The 20,324-nt window shown below is 40.3% G+C and overlaps 3 protein-coding genes across 3 annotated transcripts; all 3 read left to right on the forward strand.

The window, feature by feature from the left end:
- Positions 1-6,188: 6,188 nt before the first annotated feature.
- Positions 6,189-8,528, forward strand: LOC109611569. Its single transcript, XM_020034462.2, has 2 exons — positions 6,189-6,330; positions 7,976-8,528. Exons 1-2 carry the CDS (start codon positions 6,189-6,191, stop codon positions 8,488-8,490), a joined length of 657 nt encoding a protein of 218 aa, XP_019890021.1. The 3' UTR covers positions 8,491-8,528.
- LOC109611563 (transcriptional activator cubitus interruptus-like) lies at positions 8,529-13,795 on the forward strand. Its single transcript, XM_026968466.1, has 6 exons — positions 8,529-8,535; positions 8,633-8,722; positions 9,814-9,930; positions 11,271-11,468; positions 12,127-12,389; positions 13,393-13,795. Exons 1-6 carry the CDS (start codon positions 8,529-8,531, stop codon positions 13,672-13,674), a joined length of 957 nt encoding a protein of 318 aa, XP_026824267.1. The 3' UTR covers positions 13,675-13,795.
- A 28-nt stretch (positions 13,796-13,823) lies between these two features.
- On the forward strand, positions 13,824-19,930 carry LOC105278484 (zinc finger protein GLI1). The gene is made up of 6 exons (XM_020031399.2): positions 13,824-14,040; positions 14,265-14,429; positions 14,657-15,079; positions 15,312-15,851; positions 15,925-16,182; positions 16,269-19,930. The coding sequence occupies exons 1-6, from the start codon at positions 13,987-13,989 to the stop codon at positions 17,691-17,693; spliced, it is 2,865 nt and encodes a 954-aa protein (XP_019886958.2). The 5' UTR covers positions 13,824-13,986; the 3' UTR covers positions 17,694-19,930.
- The last annotated feature ends 394 nt before the right edge of the window (positions 19,931-20,324 follow it).

A 20,324-nucleotide genomic window follows, 5' to 3' on the forward strand; every position in this document is an offset into this window, starting at 1 on the left:
GGTTGCGTCCCAAAGTTGCACGCGCGCTTCGCTAATCTATTGGCTGATCGAATCAAGCAATGTAACACGAACGAACTACTTACGCGCGGTAAGTCGCAGGATGGCTGGGCCTGATCGCGCATCCATTTCCGGCGATCAGTCGATTATGATCACGTATATCTTGGCGATTCAATTACGCGATCGACGTCTCTCACGATGCAGTCACCAGACCTCGATATACGCTCTTGGTGCCTATCGTGCAGATTGCATCCGGACGGGCATAAGGCCCAGCGGGATTCACTCGCGCTTACGCGAGTGTGTATCGGCGCGGGTGCATCCTCGAGGGAAGGCGATACGCGCGCGCGTATTGGTATCCGTGTTGGTGCGTTTCGTAGTAGAGAGGGCCCAGCGGAGGTGGAGGTGTGTCGACAATCAAGATTACGTGGGCGGATACACGCGCGGCCCAGCGCCGGCGGCCTGGCAGTCCTATGTCCCGCTTCCTCTTATTTTATCCTACGTCCTTCCCTCTTTCTCTCTCTCTCTTCTCCTGCCGTGCGTCCCCCGACCCGTTCCCCTCTCCGACGCGCTGTCGGCTGGATCTGGGCCCCAGACCCCCTCTGGGCCCACTTGGACTCGCTCGCCACCGACGCGTAGCTCGCGTACCTGTCCTCCGCGCGCCACACTATTTACAATTCGCTCGGTATCGCGCGCAAGTGCGAGCATCGAGCATGCATCCTCGCCCGTATCCCGGGATCACGAACACTGAACGCTGGTTCCGATTCAGGATTGACTCGCCACAACTTCGATATTTACTGACAGTCCGGACTTATAAATATGTACTCGACAATTTATAATATTTACTTGAATTTTATTAAAAAATAAAGTTCCAAATATGAACGTCTAATTAACAGAACTTGGTAAAATCGAATAAATTGAGTCAAAATGATTGAGAAAATCGATTGGATCCTTTAATGTGCGTTGTTCGTCATCAATGATAGAGATGATTAAAGCTAGATATATGCACGTAATTAATAAATCTGAAGTTGCGAATCCTCGCAAATGCGAGTTCACCGATTAATTTTGGAACTTCTGATTGTCCTCTCTCCGTGCCTGGAACTGGTCCAGTGACATCGTCCAGGTCGTTCAGTCACCTACCTCTCTTGTGCCCCTCTACCGTTTCCTTCGCGCCCAGACACGTCATAGTAGTAGTGGTAGTAGAGGATTCGAGATAAATTCATGAGCGCGATGTCCTCACGACCACGTAGCCGCGCGCCTCGAGCAGCCCGGGCATGTAAATGTAAAGAGGGCTTTGCAAGAAGCGAACGAGCGGAGCGCATTTTATTAGCGCGCAAACGGGAACGGGAAAGGGGTTCGAGAGGTGGAAAGGTGGAAAGGGCGAAGAGGTAAGAAAGAGGGAACCTTGTAGGCTCACGCTTTTGGACCGACCTTGCTTCGCGCGAGCACACGCGCGCGATTACAGCGTCGTTTGCACGAGTCTTCTTACAAGACACCGAAGAGGGAAGGAATTTAAGGGAGACGCATGAAAATATATATAAAACGCGAGATCAAGCGTCCGCTTCAATTAAACATCCGTTTGAAGATTTACTTAGACATCTTTTAGAATGTGCTTGCCATCTTGTACAGATTTAACACGTATATCGCACTGTTTATTTAACAGAGTGGATATCATAATAATAATAAGAAATAGATAAGAAATTTTCAACAACAATATTTCTTTAATGACGCGCGTGAGAAAAACTTCAGTTGTCAAAGAAATGCTTGTTGAATCGTTGAGATGTATTATTGAAATTATAATAGCAGTTAATTATAATTATATCTCGCAAAACTTTTCGTCGATAAACTTTTGACAAGAAGAGAACCATGAAAAATGATTCGATAATTATGTAATAGTCTCGTTATAACTAACTGAAAAAGTTTTTGGAGTAACATTTGGTAACACGAGGTGGGAATGAATACCTTGCCGGTTTCTTCGCATCGATAAGCGTCCTTCGATTCTCCATGGTCTGTCAATAGAGTCATTAGTCACAGTCCTCGATGTACCCACCATATTCGTCTACCTGCAGCCCTCTGGATGCCGATCTTTCTTGTCAGCGACGAGTGCATCCCACACGGTGCACAGCGCTCGCACGGTATTTTGTTATGTCCCATATTTTCCGGTAACATTTCACTTACAATTAGTAACGGTATATAAGGATTTACGGTATTATTGCCGCTACTTGGAATGAGAGCATACTTCGTCACGTCGTAACGTGCTATTTAAATACCTAGGGTTTTCTTTGATTTTACTTTGAAAACCTAATCCCTTTATATCTAAAAATCGTTAAGCTCTATACTCTATAGAGAATAGAAAAGGTTCTTAACAACGACAAAGTAAAAGACTCAACCCTATTCGGAAAATGTCGGCAGTTAACATTCCGTAGGTCAGGATAGAACATTTCACCGACGCTATCGAGTTACAATGATGAATAATTCATAATGTATCGTGTACCATTTTTGTGCACGAATTACTTCATTAGTGGCGCTTAGTCTTTGATCCTGCTCAACAGTGGATGACGTGGCCTATCTGTTCCGCAAATCCGTTTTACCAAAACTTGAAAAGAGAAAAGCACAAAAGTTTTTATGCTTCAGTTGCCCCAGCTTCCAAGAAACTCGAAAAATGAAAGTCATCAGTCTCGTGCTAACCATAAGACCTAAAGAGAATTTTTATGTAGTTACCAGAGTTATTTAATAATATAAAAAATGTATGCAATTTGTACAGTTTAACATTTATTGCTCTGTTATTATTATTTAACGTTATGCACACATTAAACACACCTAACTTTTAACATATTAGCATATTATATGCTATCAATCGAGTAAATTCTACAACTTTGATTAGTTTGGAGCCGCTTGGCAATCGTGGAAGAAGAGATAGAGATTGAATACCGCTATAAATCTAGCAGGTGGCGCGATAAATTTCTCTCGCGGAAACACAAAAAATGTATTAACAAACATTGCTCGATTGTGCAGTCAGGCGAAACCGCGTTAATCACGTAATTCATAAAAAGGTATGATAGAGTAAAACGAAGATACGCTTTTGTTAATAAAAATATGACGACACAGTCTCAAAACTTATCATAATAAAAGCATAATACATATATTTTATTTTGATATTAATATATTTTATTTATTTATGCCATCGCTATCGCGTATATGCTGTATTTAAATATCACACGACTGTCAAACAGAGTAACGTTTTATAAGTATCTATGATAATCTAAATCTCAAAGGAAAGGCATCTTGACGCGCTAATTGCGCGGCTACTAGTACGCGCGTAACTTGTGACCGGCGCAGCGCGTTCCATCCGCTGCAAAGTAAGCGAGGACGAATCTCCAGCTTAAATGAATTAAACGCACGTACGCGAGACGCGCGCTACGCAGCGTTCGAATAGCCTATAAATAACGCTGCGAGCGAGCATATACCGCCGTTAGGCCGGATTTGCAACGAAGGCGCGGCTCCGATCGATCCACGACGATGGTCCGCATATCGATAGGTCGGCGACCAATCTCGCGTGTAAATACCTTGATTAACGAGGCTCTACCTGACCGCAATCGAGTTTTCCCGCGTTCAAAACTCGTCTCGAAAATCTCGCTCCTGTTGGATTCCTGTGCAATTAATCTTATCGCTCTGTCTTGCGAGAGCTGTCCATCATTCTTGTCTTTATTGTTATCATTGCTACTTTGGACCATATAAATATAAGGCGAAATATTGGGTTGTAACTTATATTCGTTATTAAAAACACTAAAAAACCGAATATATGTTATGAATATGAATCCAATATTAGGTCAATATTAAGTAATTCGGGTAGCGTCTAGATGAACTTAAACTAAACACATTCATAACAGCACAGCTTATCATGTATTTTTAGCAGGCAAAAAAGCTTTTGCGTCAAAAAGCAAAATTCTCCAATATTTGTAGCGCAATCCGAATTACTTAGTTAATGATAATTCATAATCAAAGAAGAAGGAACTTTGCATGATCGTATTACGGTCTCGTAAAAACTACTTCGACTGTTTGAGCTCGCGTAAGGTTGAAGGGCCCGAGATGCGCTAAATATAAGATTATACGGCTTAGAGCCTCCCATGACTCCGCACGTTTTTCGTATATAAGCGCCAGGCGCAGAACTATATCTGTATGCTCATCGAAAATAATTCCAGCTGCAAGTCGACGCGTTTCACGACTTTTCGTAGTAGGGGCTTAAGAAGTTTACTGTGATGCCCGTTAACCGTCGCGAGAAAACTCTCTTCTGGCGCCGAGCCAGGATCGCGACCATAGATCACCCGGGGGAAGAACGTGAGGAGTTGCGAAAAATCACCTCGGGCTCGACGCTACGGAGCTACTCGACGTCAATGACTGGATTATGCGAGCTACCGTAGAAATCCGCGAGGAAGATGGAATGATATTCGGCCATCTCCATTACTCATACCAGACAGTCTCTGCGGCAATTCCCTAAACAGACAACCTACATCGTCACACAGTGGCAATTGATAATGATTAAAGAAATATTTATTTCTCGACACTCGGCACTTTGCTTTAATCGCTTTTCGTTCTCTCTTTTTCGCATTTGAAGTTATTCGCTACCGTGAAGTCTCTGCCAGGTGACTTGCTTCCTTCTCTTCATCATTTTCGTGATAGTGCATTCAGTAAGGCGCAGCATAAATTCTATGACTCTAAAGCTCATAAACCTTCTACTCTCTCGCTTGTTCCGAACCAAAGTTTACCAGTATACTCTGGGCAATATGAAAAATAGTTTTGTCAAATCGCTAAAGATAATTACTTGTGATTAATAATACAAACTGTGTTTTAGCAGCTTATATGAATTTCCTTACAAAGGATTACAATAGGATTACAAAAATTCAACAATTTCCATCAATATTCTAATTTGACTTCCACTTTGAGAAATGATGACCGCAAGGAGATTGTCGTTTGTCAAGCTTAAGAATCGTTTTATATTGTCTTGCATTTTAGGACAGGGATAAAATCAGGCAAAAGCCAAATTTCTCGCCTTTCCACGTCGTGCTGATCGGCTTTCTGCTTAAGCTTAAGCATCCTTTTATCCTGTTTCGGCCGCCTCTCATACCCGCACAAGCTTCTTTTCGTCGTTGTGGTCTCTGTCTTTCTTTTTCAGCTTGCAAAGCAACTGGGAAACCAGGCAGATGTTCCCGAGCGCCGCTTAGTTCGCCTCATTACCACGAGTCACGTTAATGAGCTTGCAAACCTTAATTCTTCAGCCGGCTTCGTCGTCCCTTCTCCTGCTGCCTCTTCTGAGATTAAACCAGCCGAGACGTCGCGTGTCTGTCAGTGGCTGCCGAATTATCGTCAGTAAAATTTCGAGAAATTCTCATGTAATTGATAATTGCAATTATTATCAACTACTAATATTAGATCAGAAAAGTTCCGTTCAATTTCCAATTTTTCAAATCAATTTGCATGTATTATAATACAGCCAACAATGTTGATATAATCTACATCATAGACAATAGTATCTAATCATAGACAATCATATTGATTGTCTATGCTTGGCTGATTTGTTTCCACTGAATGCAATAAAATAAAATAGGGCTCTGCAAGTCTTGATGTTTTAAATTGGTCGAAAATTAGCGAGACTTTTAATGTTACTGAGCGTCGTCGAAAAAAAAGACAAATTAACAGTGGCCGTAAGAATGTCAAAAGATGTCTGGGTTTCGGAGGCAGACGGGTCGTAGATAAAGATAGATGCATCGGTTTCCGGCGTGTCGAGTTAACGACTCGAGTTTTATCTGTCGGTGTGGGGACTGTTTCGGCGAGAACAGAAAGCCGTGGCGTACAACGACTGGAAGAAGGATGTGCCGGGATCGTGTATGCGACAGAGAGCCCGAATTTCGAAGGTCGGGAAGACAGAAGTGAAGAGGAGTGAAACACGAGAGACGGTGAGACACGAGAAGAAAGGAAAACGTGAAGTTTCTCTTGCGCTGCACGTATTTCCCGTGCGGACCGTTTCAACGTCGAGCTACATCACAAATCCGAACGATCCCAATGTTTAAATCGTTGGATATGTAGATAATATGGGAACAATAACATTTCATAAGAAGAAAAGCGGAGCTTTTATAAACATAATTTGTCTTATGCATTTTTATTCATATTTCTTTTTCGCTGGGAAAAAAGAATCAATGAGTCTCATGAGTTACATGGACATTCTAAAAACTCGCGAAGTGCAGCAGGCGTTTAAAGCAAAACCTGCGAAGAAAAAGGAACGCGATAAAAACGGGAAAGACAGACCAGAGGCAGAACCATACCTCGAGTCATCTGGCAGTCAGCAGGATTGGAAATAGACATAGCTCTTGCTCATTCCCTTTCCAGCTTCCATCCTTCTTTCTCTCTCTTTTCTTCCCTCGAGAGCCCTCAAGTTCCGTCTCTCTTTCGACTATTTCTCTTCCGGTGCAAAAAGAAAAAAAAAATGAAGAATAGCAAACAAGAATGTCCGAGCCCGACGGAGTCGATAATATTTTCATTGCAATAGCATCTGTGATCCCGTTGATTCTCAGTCTATTTTTTTCACGGATTCAGCACTAAGCAGGATGTCGAAGTGTCCTAATTTTTGCCTCGTCGCTTAATTAAGGTCGCTGAATTAGATTATGTTTCATGGAGAGCATCTCACACACATACACGCATGATATACGTATTTATACATAGAATTAAGACCTATCTTAATGATCGATTTATTTATCCATTTATAATTTTCTTCTGTGACATCTAGGATCCTTACTCGTTTATGTTGAAGTGCAGAATCGATACGGAATTGAGAGATCCATCGACCGCTGTCAACGAGTATCGCGACAAACGTTTTAACACGGTCGGCTATTGTAAGCGAGTAGTCAACATACAGTAATCAAAATCCGTGGACACTGAGCAAAGTCAAACAGTCGACCCGGTTGTCTTTACTCAGCAAACTCGTGGAAGCGCGGAGCCAATATTTAGACAGCAACCGACTCAAACACTGTAATCCGCCTTAAAACGTTACGACACGCGCCAATCGTCTCTCCGTCTCTGTTTCATTTGCAATAGCGTGTTATTTGCTCTGTCACACATTCGCGCCGTAAGTATTGTGATGGTTAATTAAACTTTGTCTTAAAATGTTGAGATTTCTTTTCATTTCTTCTCTTTTTGGAGTAAGAATCGATTAGCGAAGAAAGTATAATTCTCTCCTCTTTGTTTGTGTTTCTTAAAGAATTCGAAAACATCGTGTATGCTATGTAACGCATATTGCTTCATAAATTTGGAATTTATTTTGATTTATTAATATTACATTTAATTACAATTAATATCGCAACATCGTATGATGTTTACACGGAATAAGCGCATGCTCGATAGTTTTGAAAGACACAGTTCTGTTTGCATATGAGAGTCTGTAACGAAACCCGATAGATGAACCCGAATGTCGGGGAAGAGGATCTTTGAAGACTGTAGACATGCATCATTTCTCGATGCCTCGAGCGTGGCGAATTGCCATCATTCAAAACGAGATGTACCGTCACTCTTATAGCAGTTTGCTTCCTCTCTTTTGGAATCTCAATCCCTTTCCTTGAAGTGAACGAGCGCGCGCATTGTGACATCAACGTGTGGACCACAAACAAAAACGCAATTATCCTATCTCACGAACAAAGTTATACTTTGATCGTACGACCGTGCCATTGACGGCGGGCACCTGTCCGCGTTAAGAAGCGACGCGAATAGAAGCTTTGACGACGCGAGACACGCGCCATTTGTCGCGTCCACGAAGCGTGTGGTAATTTCATCCGTCAAACGAAAATGCTTTTCTTCCTGCTCTTCGCCATAAATTATAAATGGCTCGCCAGAAATATGTTTTGTTAATGAGGATTACGTTAGTTTAGACTGTTAGCTTAAAAGTGAGTTTTTATCATGATCTGTTAGTAAGTCGTTTCGTTTCCGTTCCGAGATTTTTTTAATTTCCTTAGATTTCACTGGATTTTTTGGATTTCTGTTAGCAGTAATTATTTCCTCATTAATTCTATAATAATAATTAATTCTAATGCATTTACGTTTGCATTTATTAGACTATCCGGAAGTACGACTGCACTCGGAATACCCGGCGGTGGCGGAAGTGGCGGCGGCAGCAGTAGCAGCGGTGCTGGAGGAGGCAGTAGCGGCGGAGCCGGAGGGGGTGGAGCTGGCAACGGGACTTCCGGCGGAGATTTTCTACGCAGAAGTCATCCCCTCTCGGAGCACACCCTGCATCCCGCTTACCGGATCAACTACATGGACCTTTATCACCAGCTCCAGGCTTCCACTCACAGTCCCAATGCCTCGTTACACGGTAATTATCCGAATACGCAAATAGAAGTTCACGAAGAACGTACACTCTATCTTCCTTTACGAGCTATGTTGGACTCTATAAAGAGGGGCCCGCATTTCCGCCGGAAGTTTCTCTTCCAGCGTACAAAAGCTCTTTGAATTCGATCCGTCGCGTGTGTGTGATCTATGTTGCGGTAATGACGCGTCTTACTTTCCTCTCGGACGAACCGAGACGATATCCGTTATTATTATCTCGATTGGTCTTGTTAATTCTGCTATATAAATCTCTTCGTATTTTCAGGACTGGGAGGTTTGGGACACGAATACATCTTGCACGCAGCGGGACCTGCTGCTAGCACCATTGCATCCACTGATTTCCCGTTCATGGATGGTAAGGCATATTCTACTGTGATGCATATCCGCTATTCGCACAGAAATTTTTTAAGTATATCCTAAGTATTATAACCCAATCTACAATATCCAAATCAATCCAATTTATTTTAAAGTTGGTACATCGCGCTAGAATAATCAGAATTTCATTTCAAATGGAATCAGAATTTTTATTACCTCTTTTCGTAGTCAGAAAACTAAAAACATGGAAAGCAAATCTGAGATATGTTTCGATTTCCTACTTATCACGTTTTCGAAACATTAGAATTCTGTTTCGGATCTTTATAGATTTCTCCACCAGAATTCATGATTTCTTGGGAAAATCGAACCAAGTCCCAGTTAGATTCGAAGATATATTTTCTATGTAGGATATTTTTTAATGTCCATATGTAATATCTCTCTGTGTGCTCCCCAACGCGTATATGAACCGAGTTATGTGCCGAGCTATGTGCTAGCCGTAGATGTGGCAGCATTAGCAGCTACCGGCAGGTAGGAGATCGACTAGTTAAGAGAGCCCGAGAGGCTAAAAGACGATTCAAAGGGTAAACGGGGCCTCGTTAGCCGCCACCACCGCATAATTGAATCGACTCGGAGCGACACGACCTCATTAACACCTTAGCGCCTACCCTACAGGTTGTCTCACATTTCCTTTTCTTACTCGCTTCATCCACTTCTTTCAACTTGTACTTGATCTCTTTGTCGATGCGTACGATTTTCACATGTACGAGCGTTTTCGGTAATCGCAAATAATTGGTGCTTGCGAAATATGACGAGATATCGCGCGTGCGTTTAAAGTTTCTGTTGGAAATATTTTAATAAACTCAAGATTCAAATATTTTATTTGTTATAAAGTAAACTAATCAAGGTTTTGATTTCAAAAACATGCTCCATGAAAATCCTTCCAAAATATTACCAATGTCGGAATTGTAAGCGGAAATTGTAAGTCAGCTCGATTCGATATCGCGAGAGACACAGTTTGAAAAGCACTATAGCGCCGTGGCGTGTCCCGCGTAATAGCATCGAAGGAGTCGCGCCGATCGGAATGGACGATTGCACCAATTTACATGTCTCAATCCCATGTTCGACCTGCAGGCGCAAGGGAAAGAGAAGAGCCAGAACTGATCAAGTATGTCGTCGGGGATCATAAGCCGTTGCTTCTGGTAAAGAGAATAGGAGAATGCACGAACACTTCGCTTGTGAAGCTTCGAAGTGAGCGGAAAGGGATGGACGAAGATTCGTTCGTATATTCATTGAAGTCAGTGAGGATTGCGCGAACCGGATGTGATGGACCAACTTTGCGCTGCCAGCAGATATTATCAATTCTCGCACGAATACAAAACAATTGAAATATTGGATCATTCGTTAAACTTTCTTGTAGTTTAACCGTTTTTTACTTCTATTAATTCGATTAATTAAAAATAAAATAATTACAAACGTCAGAGAGAGAATTATCAGACACAATGCTGGAAAGCCGCAGAAGATTACAAGAAACAAGCGCGTGCGGACAGCGATAAATTACTCATTGAATACACGATCGTCTCAGATCATGCGGAAAAACCGCACGGCAGTCAAGCCGCTGGTTTCCGTTCTGCCGTGCGATCAGTGTAAATTTGATCACTGACCGAATTAATAACCGATGAAGGAAACAAAGCGGAGCTCGTTCACGCAGCCAGCACGATGTGACATGAAAAGGAGGAGGAGAAGAAGAAGAAGGAGGAGGAGGAGGAGGTGGAGGAGCGGGTTTCGCAAAAAAGAAATGCGGGGCCCCAACTGCGAGTAACTCTATACCCGTTGTGCGCGAACGAGAGATCAACCGAGTGGAAATCGAGAAGAAGGGTAGAGAGACTCCGCTCTTCGTCTTCTGTGTATCGCGTTGCTTCTTCGATAGAAAAGGGACGGAGAGAGATGAAGAAAGACGTGAAATGAAACGATAAAGAAAAAAGAGGCACGGAAGCGAGACGGAGAGCGCTCGCAGCTTAATCCTGTGGGTATTACCCGTGAGGATAGAGTAAGGAATAGAAACAGAGAGATAGAAAGAGTGAAAGAGAGAGAGAGAGAGAGAAGGGTAACGCGTCAAGAGAAGGATGGAAGAACGTAACCACCACCATGTAACTAATGTACATGGTACGTATAAGCGAGCCGCCACCACGCTCTTAAGAAAGTGGTTTGTATATTACGTCGTTGTGCTGCGGTTGCAGGCAAATCGCTGCTAAAACGTTCAGGCCGCAAGATCGGTCGGTCTTCCCGACTTTCTCTCTCTCTCTCTCTCTGCTTCTCTTTCTGCTTTTCTTCATCTACGTTTATGATTCTTCTTTACTTTTTGTTGGACTTTATTCTGCTCGCATAGCTAATGATCACCTCAGCTGTAATTGTCAAAAATTCTCATCTTGAGAAAAAACGAAAAATATATTATTTAATAGTACTATTAAATCTAAAATTTTGTTGTTATTTTATTTTATATGAAATAGCAAGTAAGTAAATAAGGTTAGAGAAAACAATGAAGGTTTAAAATTGTTTAGCTGTACAATTCTCTTTTTTTTTAATTTTAGTTTCAGCATCATCCAGACTGGGGAGTCCAAGAGCGTCGACGATCAGAGCAAGTCGGAAAAGAGCATTAAGCAGTTCGCCGTATTCAGATAGGTTCGACATCGATAGTATGATTCGCTTCAGTCCGAACAGTTTAGCATCCATCGTGAATGGCTCACGAAGTAGTAGCGCGAGTGGAAGCTATGGACATCTCTCTGCAGGTAATTCTTGAAATGTTTCAAATTTATTAATCATAATTACATTTTATTTCGTAATTTGTTTACAATGATTATTAAGAACTTTCTTTAAAAATTTAATTTTTAATCATATCTAAAACTTGATTTAATATAACTGAGAGAGAAAACTATGACATTACAATAACATTAGTTCAAATATATATCTAAAAAGTAAGTTTATTTGGTGTATCATGTATGCACAGCATAATAGTTTCTACCTACGCGTTTGGCTTATGGTTTCGTAATAGCCACCAGAGGCTCACAATTGAAATGCAAGCCACGTGCCGGAAGTCCGGCGTGTCGTGTTCGGACTGTCAAGGAAATGGACATACAGTCCGATTTTGATGGTTATCAATTATTCTCGTATCACCGCCATGCCGCATTCAAGCGGTCATGAAAATCATTAAATGATATTTAATTTATATTTGTTGATTATTCATCATATGTCTACGTACCTTATAGTGTTTTTATATGTTACAAATTTTACTGTTTTCACAGAGTTCGTTATTATATCACTCGTGATTATTGAAGTGAATAACTGTGAATAAACATGGAATGAATAATTAATTCTGACAAAAGGACATTTATGAGGGAATTGGGGTTTTTATATATCGGTAATCAATTAATTGGTACTATGTTGCAGCAATGAGCCCGTCATTAGGCGTGCATCCTAGTATGGCACCGCACCTGCATCAGTTGCAAGCCCACCTCTTGAGGAGCGCCGCAGTCGCATTTTTACCTGGGCATCCCCTACAACCGCAAGCGCCACCACCACCACCGCCGCATCCACATTCTCACCCCCATGCTCATGGATTGTCCCCTCATTCGCAATTATACCCCGGTGTGCCGCCGAATTCCACAGCGGCAATTGGTACTCACGGAGCTGCAGTGCCACCAAGGTGTGAGGTAAGCAAGGCGAAACGATGCGAATAGCGAGCTGTCCTGTTATTATAAATTTGCAATTAAATCCTGCTGCCTCAATCCACGAGGACAAAACGCACGCGCGCGTGAAGCTATAAATCTCGACTCGTGCGATCGATTGTTCCTTGATGCGGCGAACGCATCGTCGCGATCGGGCGTCACTTTCGAACCAGACGAACGTAATAATGTTTGCAATGGCAGACGGGAGTGCCATTCGATCGTTATTGCAAGCCAAGGTACGCTCGGTGGCCCGTCATCGATTCATTGGGAATAAATAATCATACCCTCGTATTCCCGTTGTTGTGCTTGCTCGCCCTTTTTTCTCGTATGCTGTTAACTTCGTTTAACTACAACGACGATGGTAGAAGACAGAGGAAGAGAGAGACGAAAAGAAAGATTGGGTTACTCTCGCGCAAGAGAGTCCTCGGGTTACAAGCAATCTCGCGCACATTATTTCGTCCGATTCCATCCCCTCCCACGCCCTTTATTTTTCCTTCTTACCGGTCCTTCTTCCTTCTTTCACTCCGACCATCGCTTCCTCGTCTTTGTCCTTTCTTCTTACCGCCATCGTCGTGACAACCCATTCTGATTTATTTGCATCCGTACGTGCACTGATGCTAGCGTTTTTATTTTCTATTCCACGATACACGGTCCACGTCGTGTGTCTGCACCCTGAAAAGTGTTTACTGACATGCTTTGCATTAGCTTGCATTTCATTCACATTGTGGTTGTTCTCCGTCGTCCGTCGTATTTGTGTCTTGCTTCAATGTAGTACACGAGAGCCAATCTCAAAATTCTCGATCTCGATTGTTTATGGAAAATTAATTTTTTTATGAATTGTCGAACTAAATTATAATTTTAAAAGAGATCTCAATATGATACGCAACGTATAAAAAGTGTTAGCCATTGGATTGCAAATAACTTGTCGATGTTATTCTAACAGAAATTGAGAAGTGATAGTTATTTGATCATTCTTTTTCACGTACAGAATGCAGAGTCTTGTAGAAGAACGGAGTCATTGACTCGTTCGGTCACGGCTGAAGCCGACACTTCTTCAAGACGGACCGCCACCAAAGTCAAAAGAGAACCCGTAACAACGACCACTAATACTACCACGACTACCGCCCCACCAACACATCCTCAGGGTCTTAGTCCGAGCGAAGATCTTAGAGACGAACCTGGTGATTTCATCGAGACGAATTGTCACTGGAGGGATTGTGGTCTTGAGTTTCCTACACAGGTGACACATGCAGATTTCTACATTTTATAAAGCTTTGAATAGAACAATAAGTAATGGAAAAATAATTTTACATAGTATTGAGATATATTTTGAAATTATTTAGAACATAATTATAACTTCAGGTTCTACAGAGTTAACAATCATATATTTCTTATATTTATATTTCTCGCGATTTCATGATATCAAAATTATTTATATCAGAATTCATTAATATGTATTTTTCCAAACTAGGATGATCTCGTAAAACATATCAATAACGATCATATACATGCCAACAAGAAAAGTTTTGTATGCGGTTGGGAAGAATGCTCGAGAGAGGAAAAACCTTTTAAAGCTCAATACATGCTGGTCGTACACATGAGAAGACATACGGGAGAAAAACCTCATAAATGTACCGTGAGTAAAAAACATTTATTTATTCCTGCTAATTGAAAATGTTTTGTGTTAATTAATTACATGATGCATTCACATACGAATACACTTACGGACTTTAAAAAAATCATAGATATTGTTACTCGACAAAAACTTTATTGAATTTTATTTTGAAATATCTCGCAAAAACAATTATAATTTTTAGTCACTCACAAAACATGATTAATTCATTATTATTATGGAAGCAGTTTGAGGGCTGCTTCAAGGCTTATTCCAGATTGGAAAATCTCAAAACTCATCTCAGATCTCACACCGGCGAAAAACCATATACCTGCGAGTATCCAGGCTGCAGCAAAGCTTTCAGCAACGCTAGTGACAGAGCAAAGCATCAAAACAGAACTCACTCTAATGAGGTATCTATTATTTTTCTTCTTATTATCTCTCAGGATAAACAAAAATTGTCTAGTTGAATAAGATTTAAATAGTCCGACAAAGTGCTAGATAATATTTCATTACTGTTCAGTATTGTAGATTATTACTTAGTTATCTCTTAGTTTAATGAAAAATTAAGAGTAATCATTGAAGAAAATAAAACTTAACTCGAAAATTTTATTATTTCATCGGTATTTTTTCTGTGCAGAAACCCTACGTCTGCAAAGCACCTGGCTGCACCAAAAGATATACTGATCCATCGTCTTTGAGGAAACATGTTAAGACTGTACATGGCGCAGAGTTTTATGCAAACAAGAGGCACAAAGGTAGCAATGGCGATGGTGGCGGTAGTGATGAGGCTGGCACCGGCGGTCATAGTCCTAGTAGAAGCGAGGATCTCCACCCGAAGACACCTAGTATCTCGAGCCCAAGCGTAAAATCCGAGAGCGAAGCCAATAGTCCACCCAGTATAATGCAACAACAGGGTAGTCCGTTACTAGGTGGTTGCAACGATGAAATCGCTGGAGTAGGTACTCTTACCAGCGATGCAGTCGCTCTTGCTGAAGAACCGTGGAACGAAGAGCCCGATGATCTAGACATCGCCGATCTTCCTGTAGCGCTACGTGCTATGGTGAGTCTTCTTGATCACTTATATGTATATATTTCGTTAAGTTAAATAAAATTCTCCAAAAATAAATATGTTTATATAGGTGCCAATCTTATAAATCTATAGATATAATAAATCTGTATTTATAATTACTAATAAAGAAATAAATTTAGAAATATAAGTTTTTATTTCTGTAACACTAGAATAAAAAATAATAGTTCTTGCTTATTTGGTAATCATTGCATATTGTCTATAGGTTGGTGGAATGGAATCGCAACAGCAACAACAAGTGCCACCACCTACGTCGAGGAAAGGCCTGAAAGGAAGACTGAATGCTAAAGGCGTGCCGAATCTACCGATTGCAAATGTAGCAAATGTACGAGGAATTCGTGGTATTGTACCTCAGGGTAACATCGGCGATCTCAATAGAAGAATCACTGATCTGAAGGTGGAGGGCGGCGGGCAAACTCGACAGACAAGTCTATCCGATCTCCAATTGAGGTTGCAGCCGCTTGGCGAACCGCGAAGAGACAGCAACAGCACTGTCAGCACGTACTACGGTAGCATGAAATCCGCGGATTTCAGTAGTAGAAGAAGCAGCCAAGCAAGCGGCTTCAGTGCCGTCAGAATGGGACCCCTGGGACCGGATAGTTTCTACGATCCAATTAGCCCAGGTACATCTAGAAGAAGTAGCCAGATGAGCACTACGTCCGGCAGAAGAAATTCGTCGAGTCACCTTCCGGGACCTTACTCAGCGAGTAATCTTGTCGTACAAACGCAAAACATGTCTCTTCAGGTACGTTCCATATTACGATTACGCACAAAGCAATAAAAAATAGCTTTTTAAATAAAATGTCATCTATGTGCAGAACATTCAGACAATGCCAGGTAACTGGAGCAATCCAAGTGGTCATTGTGCCCAATCGGCAGGCGATCGACGAATGTCTGAACCTATTCGCAGTAATCAGGTCCAAAGAACCTCTCCGTCGATATCCCCCAGACCAAGATCCGCACAGTTGCCCGAGTTTCATCCTAATCAAGAGGTAATTCTAGACGAGGTGGGTGAAGGTGAAATGGTGGAGAACAAACTGGTCATTCCCGATGAGATGATGCAGTATCTCAATCAGGTAACTACGCTTGCGTGTCTGTTTAAGTGTGTAATACTTTTCATATGAGCTCTTTTTGACTTTGAAATCAATACTGCCGGTTATAGGTTCAAGCGGGCGGAAATCAAATCATTTATCGCAATAGTCCACTTCCGATCTGCCAGTCGCCGATCTGCCTGAATCCCGTACAATACCCACGTCAGATGCAGCTCGCGTGTAATTACAACCAATCGCATCAGCCGAACTGTTATCCTATTCAGCAACCAATTCAACAGTCCTGTCAGAACTATCAACAGAATTCTTCTTCTACTCCTTACGGCCAATCTTCGAGTACGATACAGTCTCCATCGCAGTATTGTCCACCGCCGAGTTATGGATCTCAGGTTATTAGCGGAGAAGTGGCAAGTCCAGCAACGGGTCCAGTCCTGTCCCCTAGCTCGCACTATGCTCCAGCTCCTCACTTGAGCGATCAACCATTACCATCTCCCGCAGCTGGCGCATTAGCGCCGCAGAACGCACCGCAGAGTCTGCATCAAAATTCCGCTCAGCTCAGTAGAAATTGTCCGCAGAACCAGGCGAATCACACTTACTATCCAAATTACGGTTGCGCGGGACAAATAAATGCAAACTGCACCGGTACTACCGGTCAGCGCAATCATCATCATTCCAACCAGAATTGCGCGCCACCATCTAATCACACCACACAGATGCGAACTGTGCCAGCCAACTGTCAGCAATTGTCACCGAACTGCACGCAGCCGACGGCTCCCATGTCCAATCCGCCGATTATCGCCCATCCGAATTCACAATGCAGTCGACCGTCCAGTCAGTGTACGAGACCGATGATGACACCCAATAGTCAGATACACACTACTCAACAGATTACGATGACCACTCAGTGCGATCAAATGTCATCGCATTGTTCTCAGCTGAACTTTACAAGCCAAACTAAGCCGACGAATACGCTGACAACCAATCCTTCGGGCGCTCAGCAACCAGCTCAGCAGTCGACAGCGCTTTGTTCACAAATCAGTAACTGCGTTCATTTCAATGGCACGCAGCACCAAATTAACGACGGCAACGCATCGAAGACAACATCGCCGCAGCTTTGCAACGCTCAACAAACAAACACTTGCAGAGTGCAGCAACAACAGCAACAGATTTGTACCAATCCTCAGCAACAATACACTTGCACCTGTTCGTGGAACTATGGAAATCATCATAGCGACCAACATAGTGGGCAGTTGCTGGAAATACAGTGCAGAGATATTAGCCAGTCACAACAAGGCTCGGTAAAACCTCCTCAAGGTATGAGGCAGGATTCCTATCGCAGAACACTGGAGTACGTCCAGCAATGCAGGAACTGGTCCGCAAATAACTCGCAAACCCACGAAACTAACGTATCTAGCTCAACACATCCTATGTCCTTACCGCAACCTTTGCCAGCTAGTGTCAATATGATCATCAATGATATGACGTCTTCACTCAGCTCGTTACTGGAGGAAAATAGGTATTTGCAGATGATTCAATGATTAATATTTATCAAGTACAGAAGAACAAGTTTAATTCATTGTTGACTGATCTAAGAGTTGATTGATCGCACTTACAATTGCTCTTACAATTTGATATCATATTAGCAACATGCTGCATGCTCAATACAAAATTTCTATTTCTCATAAGAGAAATTGAAATATATATGAAATGTTTGACAAAATGTAATATATAGTATAATGAAACTTAAATATGTCAACCATGACATGAATAGTGCCACTGACTTAAGTTATTACCTTTTGAAGATATTGACTTACAACATCAAGTACCTCGAAAATAAGTAATTTAGTATTAGATATTAGGTAACAAAGTTACACTGTGTATTAATAACGGATCAAAATAATGTTTCTTTAATTGTGAAAACAGAAACTGCTGCTGATAGTACGATTGATAAATCTCCAGCATCTTAATGGATGCTGAATATTTTTACAAAATCTTGTACTTTAAATTATTGTAGATATGTTTTTATAATATGCACTTTTTGTACATCAATTTCATTATGTAAAGCGTGCCAATTTAGCGTTGTCTTCTTACGATAGCGAAATTCAATAAAGTGTAAGGTATACGAATGTATATTGTGATAAAAGAGAGAAAATAAAGTATTAGATCATTAATAAAATAATCTAATTTGTTGCGTCTAGATGACGATAAATCTAAACACATATTTATGGCAACACAATGTCGTATATAAATTTTATAACAGGATAAAAAACAAAAACCAAAATTCTTCAAAACATCGCTATCATATTTGTATTGCCATCTAGACGCGATCTGGATTATTTAATTAATGACTTAATAGTTTAGAGGAAGATAAAGAAAGAAAAAAGAGGAAAGAGAAAGAAAGAAAGAGAAAGACAGTGAGAGTAAAGAAAACAAAGCGAAATCATTAATTCATTAAAGGGATGTATCAAGTTAAACGACCGAAAAATTATTTTTTTAATTCATTAGAATGTACTTTTGACTATAAATTTAAACATTTTATTTTCGATAAGCATATTTAATATAACTGTAGCAACTGTCGGTGTACAGAATGTTTTCCAAATCTTATTTTATGGTAGACTTATTTTGTGATACGGTAATATTCACAAAAGTAAAAAGACTTTAAGAATCTTAAAGAGGAGGCTTCAATCTCGGTTGTTATATACCAGATTTTTTATTTATGTATTCTTACATCAATTATTAAAAAAATGTTATGGTCTAAAATTTCAGGCTATTTTTCTATAAGTACTTTTTTAAAAGTACTTATTATAAAACGCCGCTTATGTCTAGCCTATGCTTTTTCCGGAGAAGAGAAGCTTACGAAAATAATCATTGGTTCCTCTTTAACCGAATACCTGTTCTTAGAACCGTTAGATTCAAATAGCAATAGCTACATATATATGCAAACACAAACCATATCCAAGCGTATGTGAGCGCACGCTACAGCACAAATCTCGTCACATTAAAACCTCTATAACTTTGTTAATCGTTATCGGAAAAAATATTATATATATATTTTAGACACTTAATACTTTTAAAAAATGCAAACCCCGAAAAATCAAGTTTTTCAAACTTGTCAACTTGATACATCCCTTTAAACAATCATAATAACAAGACTTAGGCTGCAAATAATCATTACTCTCAATAAATGTCTATCTGTAATAAGAAGGCAATATTAGAACGAAAAATGTAAATAAATTTAAGAGATATTTACAAATGTCAAACAAAGGAGCGAATGAATACTTATCATGTACGTGCATCATGTGTCTCTAGATCAAGCGTCTATTTTATAACAATTATTATTTTGTAAAGGAATCATAAAAAATAGTAAATATTACAACACACACATACACACACACACACATACACACACAATCAGTTTTAGTTCAATTAATACAAAATATTACGAATATTCCAGTGCCTTTAAAAATTGAGTGATAATAACAAATACAACGATTGATAAATGCCTATAAATTTTAAAACGTAGAATATATGCCTGAAGCCATTTTTTGTTACATAAACGACTTTTATATGAATTTTAATAAATCACTATTATACAAAGTGAGAAGTATTTTGTGAATATTATACATATTTACCACATGCAGATCGATATTATATGATAATAATAACATATGTACGAAAACCTGTTGGAATAAGGATATCGAATCGAGTCTTATAAAACGTCTATATTTGTACGAAATTGTTAATTATTTTGAAAATAAATCATGTTAAAATCTATTATCACGATTTTATATCCATTATATCCATTTCTCCTGACACAGATTAAATAAATAAATAAATAGCTACATTATAATATTAATTAATCATATGAGATAAAAGATAGTATTTATTTATTAATCTATTACATATGACTTACCATGATTAATATTACATCAATTTATTTTATTTTTCATGCTATTGCATGTATTTACTTACATATATTAGACGCAAATTGATTCGGTGCTTTTCCTTAGAATCGAATTTGAGCTTTTATTTAGAAAAATAATAATAAACATGTTAATCTTCGAAATATTATTATTTTCTAATATTTCGAGTCGACGAAATCATCGATACGATTTTCGGACCTTTTACACGCTTTTAAAGTATGTATCAGCCACGTGACGTTGCAGCGA

This window comes from Ooceraea biroi, chromosome 3 (genome assembly GCF_003672135.1).
Source record: "Ooceraea biroi isolate clonal line C1 chromosome 3, Obir_v5.4, whole genome shotgun sequence".
Taxonomy (NCBI): Eukaryota; Metazoa; Arthropoda; class Insecta; order Hymenoptera; family Formicidae; genus Ooceraea; species Ooceraea biroi.